Raw genomic sequence first — 14,566 nt, forward strand, 5'->3', positions numbered from 1 at the left:
ACCAGGGAGCTCATAAACATCACATGCAGAGACTTCCGGGAGAACATGGCGGACAAATTAACAGCAGCCACAGAGGCTCTCTAAGATTACCAGTTTAGAATCCAGGAGCGGTGCCGTGTGAGGAGTTCTACGCGAGGGGAGATGTACTCTGCCGACCCAGGAACAAACTAAGTTGAGAGAAACCAACAGGAAATGCAATCCTGATGCTATAACAGGAACAGATAAAATCTCAGTGTGGAGCTGGATCCTGGAGCCATTGGAAGCCATGATTTGAATTTCCTGCTGCCGATACTGCATCGCAATCCGCACGGCAAGGAGAGAGACGCGAGAAAGCTCTGAGAGCTGGAATCAGTGAACCAAACGGCGAGAGTGGGACTGGCAGGGAGCCCTGCATCGACGTGTGGTGAGTTAGAGAAATGGGGACCCTTTCATAGACTAGGAGGCTCCAACAGAGGACATTCTGAAATGAGCAGACTAGCCAGAACAGGGCCCTGCAGTGACTTTAGTCGCATATTCCCCTCTCAAGCGGGAATGGTGGGGAGCACTTGGCCTGGTGATGCCATGGACTAAGATCCAGTAAGCTAGCCCAAATCAGGTCCCTGAGCCTGGCGGTGCACCCTAGCAGTGAAGCATTCAGTAGGTTGACCTGGAGGGGCGGGCCCAGCAGAGGATGCCCAGGTCTGTGTCTCCCTAATGCACTGCAGTGGGCGTGAACACCTAGCCAGCAGATTCAAACAAACTGTAACAGACAAAGAGAAAAAAAAAAAAAAACTGGGCCTCCTACATACGCTTGTATGGAAGGAACAAAAAGTATGGGAAAAGGGAGCAACAAGAAAGGGTCCTTCAGTCCCCAATCCTGAGAACACTGATCCAGGAAAGGTAAATGCAAAAGAGAATGAAGACAGAAAATATGCAGTATCAGACACAGCACCTATAGACATAAAGCGGTATCTCCGGAGCCTCATAGATGAGTTCAAAAATGAAGTATTTAATGAAATAAAGCAAGAAATAAGTAGAATAGTTAGAGAAATGCTAAGCACCACCCAAGAAAAAACAGATGGTGGAATGGAAGAACAGAAAAAAAAGGGGAGAATTGTTTGATGGAGAAAATAGAGAAAACATAGAATACGTGAAGCAGGTTCAAAGAGATTACCAGGAAACTAAAAACTCTATTGAAAGCTGGCATAACAGCTTGAAAGAAACTAAGGATAGATTATCAGGACTGGAGGACAGATTTGTAAGGTGGGAGCATGAAATGAAAAACTTCTTAAAAATAACAAGAAAACAAACAGCAATAATACAAAGACTAGATGATAAGAGGATCTATAACTTAAGAATTAAGAACATAAAAGAAGAAGGACTCAAACAAATGAACTACAAAAGCTATTCACAGAAATAATCCAAGAGAATTTCCCTAATTTAGCAAAAGGTAAAGATACTGAGATGTATGAGGCATACAGGACCCCAGCCAGCTACAACCCAAACAGAGCTACACCCAGGCATATAATAATCAAAATTCCAGAAATCCAATATAAGAACAGAATATTAAAAGCCGTCAAAGACAAGAAACAGATCACTTGCAAGGGAACACCCATCAGAGTTACAGCAGACTTCTCAAAGCAAACCATCAAATCACAAAGAACATGGGGAGAAATAATTCAAGCTTTGAAAGATAATAACCTCCAGCCAAGATTGATATATCCTGCACAACTGTCCCTAGAAATTGATGGAAAAACAAGGTGCTTCCAGGATAAAGAGGAACTAGGGGAATTTGCAACTACCAATTCAATTCTACAGAGATTACTGCAGGATATTCTAAAAATGAAAAATATCAAGATTCCAGAAACAGTGGCAGAGCGGCCACGATGAATGGAGCAGAAAGCGAAATGAAGAGGACAAACTGACAACTAATGACAGAAAAAGAGCTCAACAGAAATGAAGCAGAGAAGGTTGGATGGTAGGAACAGCCATTTTGGAGAAAACAAGACACCATAATAGGTAGTGCTGATTTAATATCTTCTTGTTTTGAAGTCCCATCAAGCTTTTGTTCTTCTGTCTCCATCGATTTTAACGTGTTGTATCTTACTGGATTTTATTATATGTGATAATATAAACAAAAACTTTTATAGACAAGGAGATTATGCAGAAACCATTGTTCATTTTCTGTTAGTTGATTCTAAATACCCTGTAATACTGTCATTCTCTTGAACGGTTTTATATTGTCTTGATATGTTTGATGCTACAGTATACGAAGTTATACCCAAAGATTTTAAGGGAAGAGACACTATGGTAACTACTATTATGTCAAGATTATCTTGTGGTGAAACACTATTTTGCTTAAATGGCTATGGTTTGACCTGCACTGTTTTGTTGTTATGCCCTCTTTTTTATCTCAATCAACTTTTTATTATCTACTTTGATTTTGATCCTTTTAATTAAGGGAAAAATAAAAAATAGCAGGATATATTATAGTAACCCACTTTGATTTCCTATTAACTTGATTTGAAACTCTGTATTGCTCTCACCATCTTGTTTTGACTGATTTTCCTGTATTATGTTATGCTTGATAGTACCAAGTTTGAAAGTATAGGCAACAACTATGAAGAAAATAAGATTCATTGTGATGCCCATTCTGGTTGACTATTATCTTCTTTTGAAGTCCTCTAATGTTTCCAAAGTTTTGGTTTTATTGGTCTTATTCTTTACTGTTTTGTTCAATTTTATTATAACTGATGATATAGGCAATTCTTTTTAAGATAACAAGAAGCATTATGGTAACCATTGTTGATCACCTTGTATTTTGTTTTTACATTACGTATTATGTCCATCCTTTTGATTTGACTGACTCTGTCCTGGTATGTCACATTTGGTTTTACTTTCTTCCAAAAAAAAGTAGTAAGAACTGTGGGAGTAATAAAACCCAAAATGGGTAATTGTCATTGTACAAAAGAATGGAAAAGAAAGTTCTCTAAAAGATATAACTGCATATATATTTAAGTGTATAAGATAGATAACCATATTACTGAGTTTTGTTGGATCATTGAACAAAACTGTTTGCAGTCTCACTGTTTGAAAGTCCCCCCTATATGCTTTAATTTTGTAACTTCAACAACTATTTCTAAGATGACAATATGTAATTAACTACTGATTTCCTACTGCTTATTTTTTCTGAAATTCTGTATAACTTGTACCCTGTTTTTGTTTTTTTTTTCTTTTTTCTCCTTAAATAAAATTTAAAAATAAAATAAAATAAACATCACACACAAGGGGCGTCCCTAGGGAGTGTCATGACAGCCCATGAAACAGACCCTAGCTGCGAACACACCACAGAAAGCTATCTGGCTCTCTGGATCACTTACACCAAGTACCGACTCGCTCCAGTACAGTAGGCGTTCAGGCTGCCTGGTGCTGCCTGGTGGGGCCCAGCATCGCACTCTCCTCTAGCAGGACTCTGCCATCACCACAGCACTGGCACTGCTGCTGGCACTCTTGGGAGCAGCAGGGGTTGACTGTCCTTGCCTAGCTTGCTCATGTGCATGGATGCCTTGGGGACACAGAATGTGCATGTCGCCTACCTAACCAGTTCGCCCTAGGACATCTTGCAAATGTGTTTGCACGGGGGTGCAAGACACAGGCATGTCCAGGTGGAAATGTATCTACAGTAGGACTTACAGTGAACAAAATAAGAGGCACACACTAAGTATGAAACTGCACTGTCGCATCCACAGAGCACATGGCAGGGCAGGGAGCAAAGGTTCCTGGGAGCCACTGAGGGGTCCCAGGCCCAAAAGCAAGGTGGAACCAGGCCTCAAGCACCATGTGTATCCATTTAAAGGGAAGCTGGGCATGGTGGCACATGCCTGGAATCCCAGTGCTTGGGAGGCGGAGCCAGGGAGATTGCTGAGAATTCAAGGCCAGCCTAAACTATACATCAAGACCCTGTCTTAAAAAATGAAATAAAGTAGGAATACAGGGGCTTGAGGTATAGCAAAGCAGTATAGCACTTGCCTACCATGCATTAGGGCCTGGGTTTGATCCCTAGCACTGAAAATGGGGCATGTGCATGTGTGTGTGTGTGTGCACATGCATGCCATCTCTGGACTAATAACAGAAGAACAAGATTAAAGTAGTTGCCCTGGGGAAGGGAACTACGCAAAGGTGGACAAGAGGTAGCTTTACCTCTTCTACAGGGCTGAACTTTTTTTATCTGTGTCTGAAGTTCTTCCTCCATGCACACACACTGTAAAGAAAAGTGTGAAAGAGCTCACCTCACCAAAGCTATCAGACAGTGGCACCTACTGGCAAAATCGCTTCCTATCTCTCAGCACATCTTAAGAGCTAAGAAATCCATGGTTTTCCTGGAGATGCTACTTCAGCTGTTATTTAGGAAACCCATTTCTTTTTTTTTTTTTTTTTATTTAAAAGGAAAAAGAGAAAAAAAACAAAACAGTGTAAGGGTACAAGTAATACAGAACTACAAAAAAAAGTAAGATATCACCAGTTAATAGATTACACACTATCATTTTTGAAACCGTTATTCAGGTCACAGGATCAAAGCATACAAAGTGAACATTCAAACAGTGAGACTGCAAATAGTTGTGTTCAATGATCCAAACAAAAATATTAATATGGTCATCTATTTAACACACCTAAACACACTTGCTGTTGTATCCTTTAGGGCACTTTTTTTTCCCTCTCTTTATTACAACAAAATTTACACATTTTGGGTTTTATTGCTCCCATAGATCTTGTACTTTTTTTGTAAGAGAATAAAATCAAACATGATAAAACTGTCAGTCAAAACCAAGGATAGACATAGCACATGATGTAAAAACAGAGTACAAGGTTATCAACAATGGTTACCATAATGCCTCTTGCTTCCTTAAGAAGAATTGTCTATCTCATTAGGTATTATAACGTTGAACTAAACAGTAGAGAATAAGACCAATAAAACCTAAACATTGTAAACCTTACAAAACTTCAAAAGAGGATTAATAGTCAAACCAGAATGGGCATCAATGTGAATCTTATTGCCTTCAAAGTAGTTCCCTATACTCTGGTACTTAATACTATCATACAGAGCGGAACAGAGTCTAATCAGTAAAAACAAGATAGTGGGAGTATTACAGGACTTCAAATCAAGTTAATAGGAAATCAAAAAAGTTACTATAATATATCCTGCTAGTTTTTTTGATTTTTTTCTCCTTAGTTTAAAAAAGAAAAATTTTTTAAAAATTAAATATTTTTTTAATGAATAAGGGAGAGGTTGAGATAAAAGAGGACATAACAACATAACAATACAGGTCAAAGCATGACAGTTTCAGCAACCTAGTGCTTCACCACCAAATAACCCAACTTAATAGTAGTTACCATAGTGTCTTTTTCCTTGAAATATTTGAATATAACTTCATATGCTATAGCATCAAACATATCAAGACAGTGTAACACCATTCAAGTTGATGAAAACATTGTAGAGTATTTAGAACCAGCTAACAGAATGGAAACCCATTTCTATTAAAGCCAGATAAAGAAGTCTTTGCTGGCATCAGGCTGTTGGAACCTAGGATTCAAAAGTACTGCGGGGCTGGGAAGCGATGGCTCTTTATGGCTTAAGCTGAATGCCATAAAAAAGCATGAAGAGCACTTCCACGTCCTTCCACAGAGGGAACCTCCGGGAAGCGGGGGAATTACAGAGAGACAAACACATTTACCTACTTTTTTGTTTTGTTTTATTTTGTTGTGTTTTTTGAGACACGGTCTCGCTGAATAGCTTAGGCTGACCTCCAATTTGTGATGCTCCTCCTGCCTCAGCCTCCCAAGTGCTGGGATTACAAGGGTGAGCCACCATACCCAGCTTGAGTATTTGAGGGGAAAAGAAATTGGCTGAAGATGAGGACCAGCAGCAGAATGGTTGTCACTTTTGTTTTAGACAGATAGATGGCCACCAATGTGGAAAATAGGCCGGGGACGAGTCTGGAGACAGGACAGCTCATTTATTTATATTAGCTGTTATAAATTGTCATCACAGCCAATTGACTCCTTTCCTAAACATTAAGCCTGAAAGCTGTGGCAGAGAGAAATCAGTTCAGGACTGTGTCTTTTCTCCAGGCATAGAAGATGAGACAGACCACTGAGAGCAAAGCAGTGTGATATAAATATAATAGATAATAATCAATTCATATCGCATTTTAAATGTTCTGGCACGGCAAGTAAAATTAACAATCCCCTTTTATGCATTGAAGCAAAGCTGAAAGCCAAACAACAGTAACTAGACCAGAAAAATAAGCAGGCCACTTACCAAAGGGACTGGGGTGCCGGGCTCAAACTCCGTGGAATTGGCATCTGGAGATTAAAAAGAGTTCATAAAGTTACAGGTGCTGCTGCAAATATTGTAAGGGACAAAGTTCTGTAAGTGAATGGTCACCAGCCAGCCTTGGATTCACCTTTCATGTCCAGGCAGTTCCTTGCGAACTCTATCACCGCCAGCTGCATCCCAAGGCAGACTCCTATTGTAAAGAACACATATATCAACAAATGGACACAGGGGAATTTATTTGCTTTTGAAATTTTATTTATTCACTCATTGTTTTTTTTTTTTTTAATTTTTATTTAAGGAGAAAAGAAAAGAAAGAAAAAAAACAGTGAAGGGGTACAAGTTATACAGATTTACAGAATAAAAAAATGCGCAGTAGGAAATCACTAGTTAATGGATTACATATTGCCATCTTAGAAATAATTGTTCAAGTCACAAAATTAAAGCTTGTAGAGTGGACATTCCACCAATGATACTGCAAACAGTTCTGTTCAATGATCCAATAAAACTCTGTGATATCATTTTCTATCTTATACTTTTAAATATACATGCAGTTATATAGTTTAGAGCACTTTCTTTTCCTCTCTTTTGTACAGTGACTATTACACATTTTGGGTTTCATTGCTCCCACGGTTCTTGTTGCTTTTTTGGAAGAGAGTAAAACCAAATGTGACATAACAGAACAGAATCGGTCAAGTCAAAAGGGTGGACATAATAGATAATATAAAAACATAATACAAGGTGATCAACAATGGTTACCCTAATGCCTCCCGCTATTTCTAATAGAATTGCCTATATCATTAGTTGTAATACAATTGATCAAAACCGTAAAGAATAAAACCGACAAAACCAAAACATTGGAGACATTGTAGGTCTTCAAAAGTAGATAAAAGTCAACGAGAATGGGCGTTATAATGAATCTCATTATCTTCTCAGCTGATGCCTAAACTTTCGAACCTGATACTATCCAGCAAAACAGAATATAGGAACCTCAGTCAAAAACAAGATGGTGAGAGTAATACAGGGCTTCAAATCGAGATAATAGAAAGTCAAAGTGGGTTACTATATTATATCCTGCTATATTTTTCCCTGTAATTAAATGGGTAAAAACAAAAAAGTAAATAATGGAGTGGAGATTGAGAAAAAAAGAGGGCATAACAGCGAAACAGGGCAGATCAAAACATAACCATTTAAGCAGAATAGTGTTTCACCACCAGCTAATCCTGACCCAAAAATAGTTACCATATTGACTCCCTCCCTGAAGTCCTTGAGTACAACTTCATATACTGTAGCATTAAGTATATCAAAACAATGTAAATCCATTTAAGAGAATAACAGCATTATAGAGTATTTAGAATCGACTAACAGAAAATGAACAATGGTCTCTGTATAATCTCCTTGTCTTTAAAAGGTTTTTTCTTATACTATCGTACATAGTAAAATCCAATAAGATACAACCTGTTTAGACCATTGGAGACAGAAGAACAAAAGCTAGATGAGACTTCAAAACAAGATGGTACTAAATCAGCATTACCTATTAAGATGTCATTTTCTCCAAAAAAAGCTGTTCCTATCATCCAATCTTCTCTGTCTCATTTCTGTTGTCACTCATTGTTTTTTGAGACAGGTTCTTGCTAATATAGCCCAGTCTGGCCTCAAACTCACAGCAATCCTCCTGCCTCAGCCTCCTGAGTGCTGGGATAGCAGACATATGCCACCACACCCAGCACACAAATTCTTCTATTACAAGGTGAGCATTATTTTAGGCACTTTAACCACACTCAGATGAAACCAAGTTTAGATAGAAAACGAGGGCCCAATGAGCTGACACCGCAGCAGGAGCTAACAAGTAGTAAGGTGATGCAGCATTTTTGTAAAGGGGTCTCCAGGGCTGCATCCAGGAAGCTCAGCAAGGGTCATGCAATGGGCACAGAAACCATCTGCAGACAGTAAAAGGCCACAGAGCCTGGGGCAAGGCCACCCCTCATGGGCCCCAGTGCTGACTTCCCAGCCCCAGGGATGTACATAGCACAGCAAGGGCTGGGCTCATCTGGCCAGACACCAGGCTTCGCAGTTTAACTGAGGGCACTCAAAAGCCCCAAGTCTGCCAGGTGTGACTCTAATCTTAGTTACTCAGGAGGCTGAGGCAGGAGGAATGCTTAAGCCCATGTTTCGGGTCAGCCTGGGCAACACACTTTGTCTCTTAAAATAACAAAAGAAATGGACTCTACTGCATTCTACCAGAGCCACACCTAAGGCATGAGCTGCTCTTGCTATATTATCTTCTCTGGAATGAGTATACAAGTTTCAACCTCTGGTAAAGCAGCCTGTCTGCTTGCAGTAGTTGAGAGGACAGGTTGGGGAGGAAATTGGAAAAAGGAAACTGAGGCAGAGACCTCTCCCCAATCATGGCCACTCAGATATTTCCTCCAGGATAGTACAAGTTCTCCTAGGGGAGCCAATTTTATCTGTAAAGTATTTGACAACAAATAATCTAAGTTTTGCAATCTGTATGGTCTCCAATGCTGCTGTTCAAACATATGCCAAGAAACTGGTATGTCTGTGTTCCAATACAACTTTATAGAAACAGCCCACAAGCCAGGTTTGGTCTTAAGATGATTTGCTAACCCCTGCAGCAGATTATTTGGTACCTAACTGTCAAATTGAAGTTCACAGCTTCACAATCACAAACTTTAATAAGTGTGACCACTATTAAGTGTCAGAAAGCTAATACACTCAGCCAGGCATGATGGCAGGAGGATCATCACCAGTTTGAGGCCAGCTTGAGCTACATACCATTTTGAGTTTAAGGGTAGCCAGATCTATATAGGGAGGCCCTGTCTCAAAAAACAAAACAAAAAAGTTCTATAAACTTGCCAAGTGTGGTGGTGCAGGCCTGTAATCCCAGCATTCTGGGAGGCTGAGGCAGAAAGATCACAGTCTGAGGCCAGCCTGGGCAATTTAGCAGCTTAGCAAGACTCTGTCTCAAACAACATAAAAAGGGCTAGGGATGTAGCTCAGTGTAAAGGGTCTGGGTTCAATCCCTGACACTGCATTAAAAAATTCATAAACATGAATCAATAGACATGAATTTTACCCAGAAAAGGAATCTTTCTTGTCCTTGCCCAAGAAATCGCCTGGATTTTTCCCAGCGTTCCTCTGAGTCCAAAGCCTCCAGGCACAAGAACACCACTGAAATCAGCACAAAAAGATGCTAAGTGAGGTCAGGCATTATTCTTACTGCTAACGCTTGTGTGTGTGACCGATCACGCTACTGAGCCCACACCAGAGCCCGGCACACCTGTGTCTGGCACCCTGACATGTACCTGCTGTAGGTCCACTGCCCCAACCACAGTGCCATCGCCCACAGGCATGTAGTGCCTGCACCCTCCCCCCCATGAGCAAGCTGTGATGACTTCTCAGGCACCTCCATGACACTTCCAGGTACAGTGCCTGGCAGCACACGCCTGTGATCCTGGCTCTGGGACAGGCTGTAAGGTAGGGGCCCTCCTGGGCTACATAGCTAATTCCAAAAATAAAACAATTCAATTTAAAAATCTGTTATGTAATCAAAACCAATTAGATTGGTAAGAATCAGCCTTAGATTTGAACTGTTAATTAATTGGTGGTGAGTGAAAACTTCCTGGCTAGCCGGGAATATAGCTCACTGATACAACGCTTGCCTGGCAAAAAAAAAAAAAAAAAAAAAAAAAAAATCCCTGACTAGAGACCTTCTAGTTCCACAGTGGCAAACTCCATGGCATGCATGCAGCAGTGGGCTATTTGTATCACTGAAAGTTCTAAAAGGTTCACCATCACTGTTCTAGCCCAACAGTGCCAGGTGACCAAGATGACAGGGACCACCCAGGAAGGGCTTGCTACCCTTGTGGAACAGTGCTGCTCCCAATAGCTCTGCCCATGATTTAGCAAATCAGAGTACAAAGCAAGTGGTGGCAATGGCTGCACAGCCTTGTGAACAGGCAGAAACCACTGAGTCGTGCACTCTATGAGGGCAGGCTTCAGGGCATGTGAACAATATCACAGCATTAGAAATAATGGCTCATGAAGCCAGGCATGGTGGTTCATGGCTTTTAATCCAGCACTAGGGAAGCAGAGGCAGGAGGATCACTGCAAGTTGGAGGCCAGCCTGGGCTACAAAGGCAGCCTACACTCAATAGTGAGACCTTATCTTAAAAAATAAGTAAATAAACAAGGGGACAGAGCTCAGTGGCACAGTGCCTGCCTGGCAAGCATGAGGTCGTGATTTTGACTTCCCGTATCCAAAACAAATTTAAACAAAAATCAAGAGAGGAACGGTATCCCTCTTATACCTGAACTGTGTGCACTCTGAACTGTGTGCACTCTGTACATCTGTCTCTCTAGGGAACATCAACACACACTCACCCCCCAGGTCATCCCCCCTGGTGGGTCATGTGGCCAGTGGCTAGTGTCACAGCAGCACATGCGCATGCTCCTGCCAGTGCCCAGCTCTGCCTCATGCTTAGACTCACTCAGCCATGCATAGCTTCTGCCAAGCTTCATTGAACTTCACCGGGTCCTGGACCTTGGTGTCCTGCTCCAGGTCGATGGAGTCTATGTACTAGAGGGACACAGCATGGAAATGGACAATGAGAAGGGCACAGCCGGTGGCACAGAGCTACCCGAACCCACACAGATGCTCCATCATGCTGCAGAACCGAGACGGCCGCACATGGAGTCTGCCCCGTGCCCCACACTCCACAATCCTGGCACAGTCAGCCCTGCACAAGCCAGATGCGGAGCTGCGTGGAAAGGGTTGGGATTCTGGTGGCAAACCGAATAGCACGAAAGCCAAACCCCTTTCAATAGTCAGGTTCAATGCAGGTCTGATGGAGAAATTTGCTTCCGTTCTCATCCAGTTCAGTTTGCGACCAGAATCATGGAGAGAAATGAGTTTGTGAACTGAGGCACCACTGCCTATGATAGCTAGTTCTACACGTACTTTCAAGTTTTCCTTATGACTGACAATCAACTTTTAGGACGTGGAAAAGTCAGCTCCTTGTTGGGACTGAAAACAATGCTCAGGGTGCTGGTATCAGCCCTGCTGGGTAAAACCATGGGACACAAAGCTATTTTATGCTCACAGCAAGGACAGTGTGGCCATGTGGTCGCCTTAACACATCAGAAAGCTGGAAAACCTTACTGTACTTACCATGCAACTGCTGCACGGGACACTGGGGACAGAAAGACCCATTCTGTTCAGTGGCCTTTATAGTCCTCCTGGAAGATTATGTAACTAAGTAAACAGACACCACTGCCAGAGCGTGATCGTGGCCAGACCAGAAGAAAGAAAAGGGTTCTAAGTAACAGGAGCCACCTGGAAGCCACCACTGACTGCTGCAGAGAGGAAAGGAAGGACGGAGAGCCTAGGAGATCTCTAGAAAGATGAGATCCAAACCCCTAAGTCCCAGATGGAGGAGAATTAAGATAAGCAAGAAAATTGAGTGTGGTAGTACACACCTGTCATCCCAGCACTCAGCAGGCTGAGGCAGGAGGATCCCTGCGATTTTGAGTCAGCTGAGCTACAGAGTGAGTTCAAGGTCAGCCTGGACTACACAGTGAGACCCTGTCTCAAAATACCAAAGAAAGAAAGCTAAGTGCAAGCATCAGGGATGTGTGTGTGTGTGTGTGTGTGTGTGTGTGTGTGTGTGTGTGTGTTGGGAGGGACAGAGAGGTGTGTAGGAGCTAAGGAAGGTGGAGAGGGTTTAAAATGTCCAAGGAAAGAGAGGACACCTCCAAAGAGGCTCTGCTAAGTGAGAGGAGAGATGGGATCAGTCGGGGAGAAGGGCATGAGGCTGGGAGGCTGTGGCGTGGGGTTCACACTGCCTACCGGCTCCCCCTGCTGCTTTCTCTGCAGTCAGAGGCTGACTTCACTTCACTGGGAGCGCGTACTGAGGCCCAAGACATCACTAGTGACCCCTGTCCTGGGGTGTCTCTGGGCCCTTCCACATTACCTGCCTCTCAGAGCGTGCTGTGGGGCCAGGCGGGACTCACCATGAGGTTGAGTTTGTGGTTGATGGCCAGGGCCGAGTGCTCCAGAGCTTTGAACACAGACGCGTAGCAGTCCCGGAGCTTGGTGTATTTCCCGACTAGGGCAATGGAGCAGATCTTCTGCAGCCTTTCATACCTGCAACGCACAAAGTTTATACATGTTTAACTGACCTCACAAGCAGCAACGGCAGCCACCACTTTTATCCTGGGGCACTTCGTTTTATTTTTTTGTTTGTTTGTTTGTTTTGGAGACAGAGTCTTCTCACTCTGCAGTTTGGGCTGGCCTTGAACTCACTATGTAACCCCAGGCTGGTCTCGAACTTGTGGCGATCCTCCTGCCTCAGCCTCCCACGTGCTAGGATTACAGGTGTGGGCCATCACACTTGGCTTCAGAACACTTTTTAAACCTTAGGAATAGACAGTATTCCTACATGGTAAACTTGACTTAGTCTCCCCCCAAAACTACCAAAATCTGTTCACCAAATACGTATCAAAATCTGAAGAAATCCCTTACATAACAGTTACAGATGGATATTGGAGTTGCTCAGAGAAAAAAAGCACTCCAAATACAAAATGTAAAAAGCCACCTCATAAACACTGTTCATGTGACGAGCTGTTCGTCAATGAGTTTATAGTGTGACACTGCAGAAGAAAGAGCTCCTGAGGTCAACAGGAAACATTCCAACTGGAACTTCGGGAAGGCGACACTGTAGGAGAAACTGGTTCAGAACATCTCTGTTTCCAATGCTTCCGCTCCTAGCTGGCCTCCAAGGCATACCTGAAGAATAGTGCTAGGAGAACTGTTTGAAATACTACTAACCACTGCCATCATTTTTCTGAGAAAGTTCCACTCTACACAGGACACTCCAGCACAGTGCTCCACGAGAGATGCAATGTATGATGCCACTTTTGTCAGGAACTCTGTTCACAGCACAAGACACGACACAGCTGTGCTCTGGGATTAGTTATGAAATGCAAATGTGGCGCCAGCCCTTCCCCAAACACCTCAGGGACACAGTACCTCAAGGAGGAAGCTGTTGCTCCTATCACAGCCACAAGAGGGCAAGTACATGGTGGCACTCAGGAGGCTGAAGCAGAAGGACTGCCGTGAGTTTGAGGCCAGCCTGAACTGTACAGTGAGACCCTCTCTCAGGCAAAAATGCTTTAACTCCTGCCTGAAGTTGTCACTGCCCCAGAGAATGCAGCTGCTTAGCCTCACACTTCCTCTCAGGAGAGGGTGCAGAAACAAGCAGAGGCACAGGCAGAGGGAGAGACAGGGCTTCCTTTCCGGGGGCAGCTGGCCGGGCCTCTCTCCCTTGCCCTCATTCCTGTGCTAACTGTCCTCTACTCCTTGCATTCACAGGTCCCAGCATGCCAGGAGGGAGAATCGCTCGGTGGCCACACTTCCCAGGGTGGCCCCCTTTGCACCACGCACCCTGTCTTCTGCCCATGGCCACCCAAAATGTGCAAGGCCAGCCTGCGGTGCTACAAGAAGCTGCTGCCACAGGGAAGGAGTCGCATGTCCCATGGCAGGACAGGGGTGCCACTCTGACCTCAAGTCCCAAGCCAGCTCTCCTATTTCTTTTTTTGTACCGGGAATTGAACTCAGGACCGTCCCCTTGCCAGGAAGTCACTTGTGCCACTAAGTTATATCCCTAGCCCACCGATGCTTGTTTGTTTGTCTTGTTTTGTTGGTTTTTTTAGACAGAGTCTCACTATGTAGCCCAGGCTGGCCTCAGACTCACAGCAATCCTGCTTCAGCCTCCCAAGTGCTAGGATAATAGACATGCGCCACCACCACACCCAAACCTTACAAGAGAGGAGGAAGGGAGATGTCGAGAAGGCAGTATGCAGGCAGAGTAGACGTTAGAGAGGTGTAGCTGTAAGTCAAGCACCCCAAGACATCAGGCAGCCAGCAGATCCCAGAGCAGACTGAGGACTGAGCTTCGGAGACCTTGACTTGGGCCTTGTGACTCCCAAGAATGAGACAGTACAAACCGCTACAGTAATTTAGTACAGCAGCTGCAGGGAGCTTAGTACCAACATCAAATGTGTTTGGCTTTAAAAAGTATAAAAGCACTTGGCCTGGTGGCATGGGCCTCTAATCCCAGCACTCAGGAGGCTGAGGCAGGAGAACTGCTAGAAGTTGAGGTTATAACTACATAGCCAGGCTCTATCTCAAACAAAAAAAAAAGAAAGAAAATTATTTTCTTTAGAAAATAT

The 14,566-nt window shown here is 43.3% G+C and overlaps 1 protein-coding gene across 4 annotated transcripts in view; it reads right to left on the reverse strand.

Annotated features, from left to right (window-relative positions):
* The window catches only part of Ctps2 (CTP synthase 2), a 68,498-nt gene that overhangs the window by 31,346 nt on the left and 22,586 nt on the right, over positions 1–14,566 (reverse strand). For all 4 annotated transcript variants that reach the window (XM_063242998.1, XM_023562038.2, XM_063242999.1 and 1 more), the window contains exons 9-13: positions 12,347–12,479; positions 10,825–10,913; positions 9,411–9,505; positions 6,444–6,506; positions 6,299–6,342 (exon numbers count right to left, since the gene is read on the reverse strand). In XM_063242998.1, coding sequence (XP_063099068.1) covers positions 6,299–6,342; positions 6,444–6,506; positions 9,411–9,505; positions 10,825–10,913; positions 12,347–12,479 — 424 coding nt within the window. The remainder of the gene's footprint in view (positions 1–6,298; positions 6,343–6,443; positions 6,507–9,410; positions 9,506–10,824; positions 10,914–12,346; positions 12,480–14,566) is intronic.

Source organism: Cavia porcellus, unplaced genomic scaffold, assembly GCF_034190915.1.
Source record: "Cavia porcellus strain 051 isolate PalLab524CR breed Dunkin Hartley unplaced genomic scaffold, mCavPor4.1 scaffold_33, whole genome shotgun sequence".
Lineage (NCBI taxonomy): Eukaryota > Metazoa > Chordata > Mammalia > Rodentia > Caviidae > Cavia > Cavia porcellus.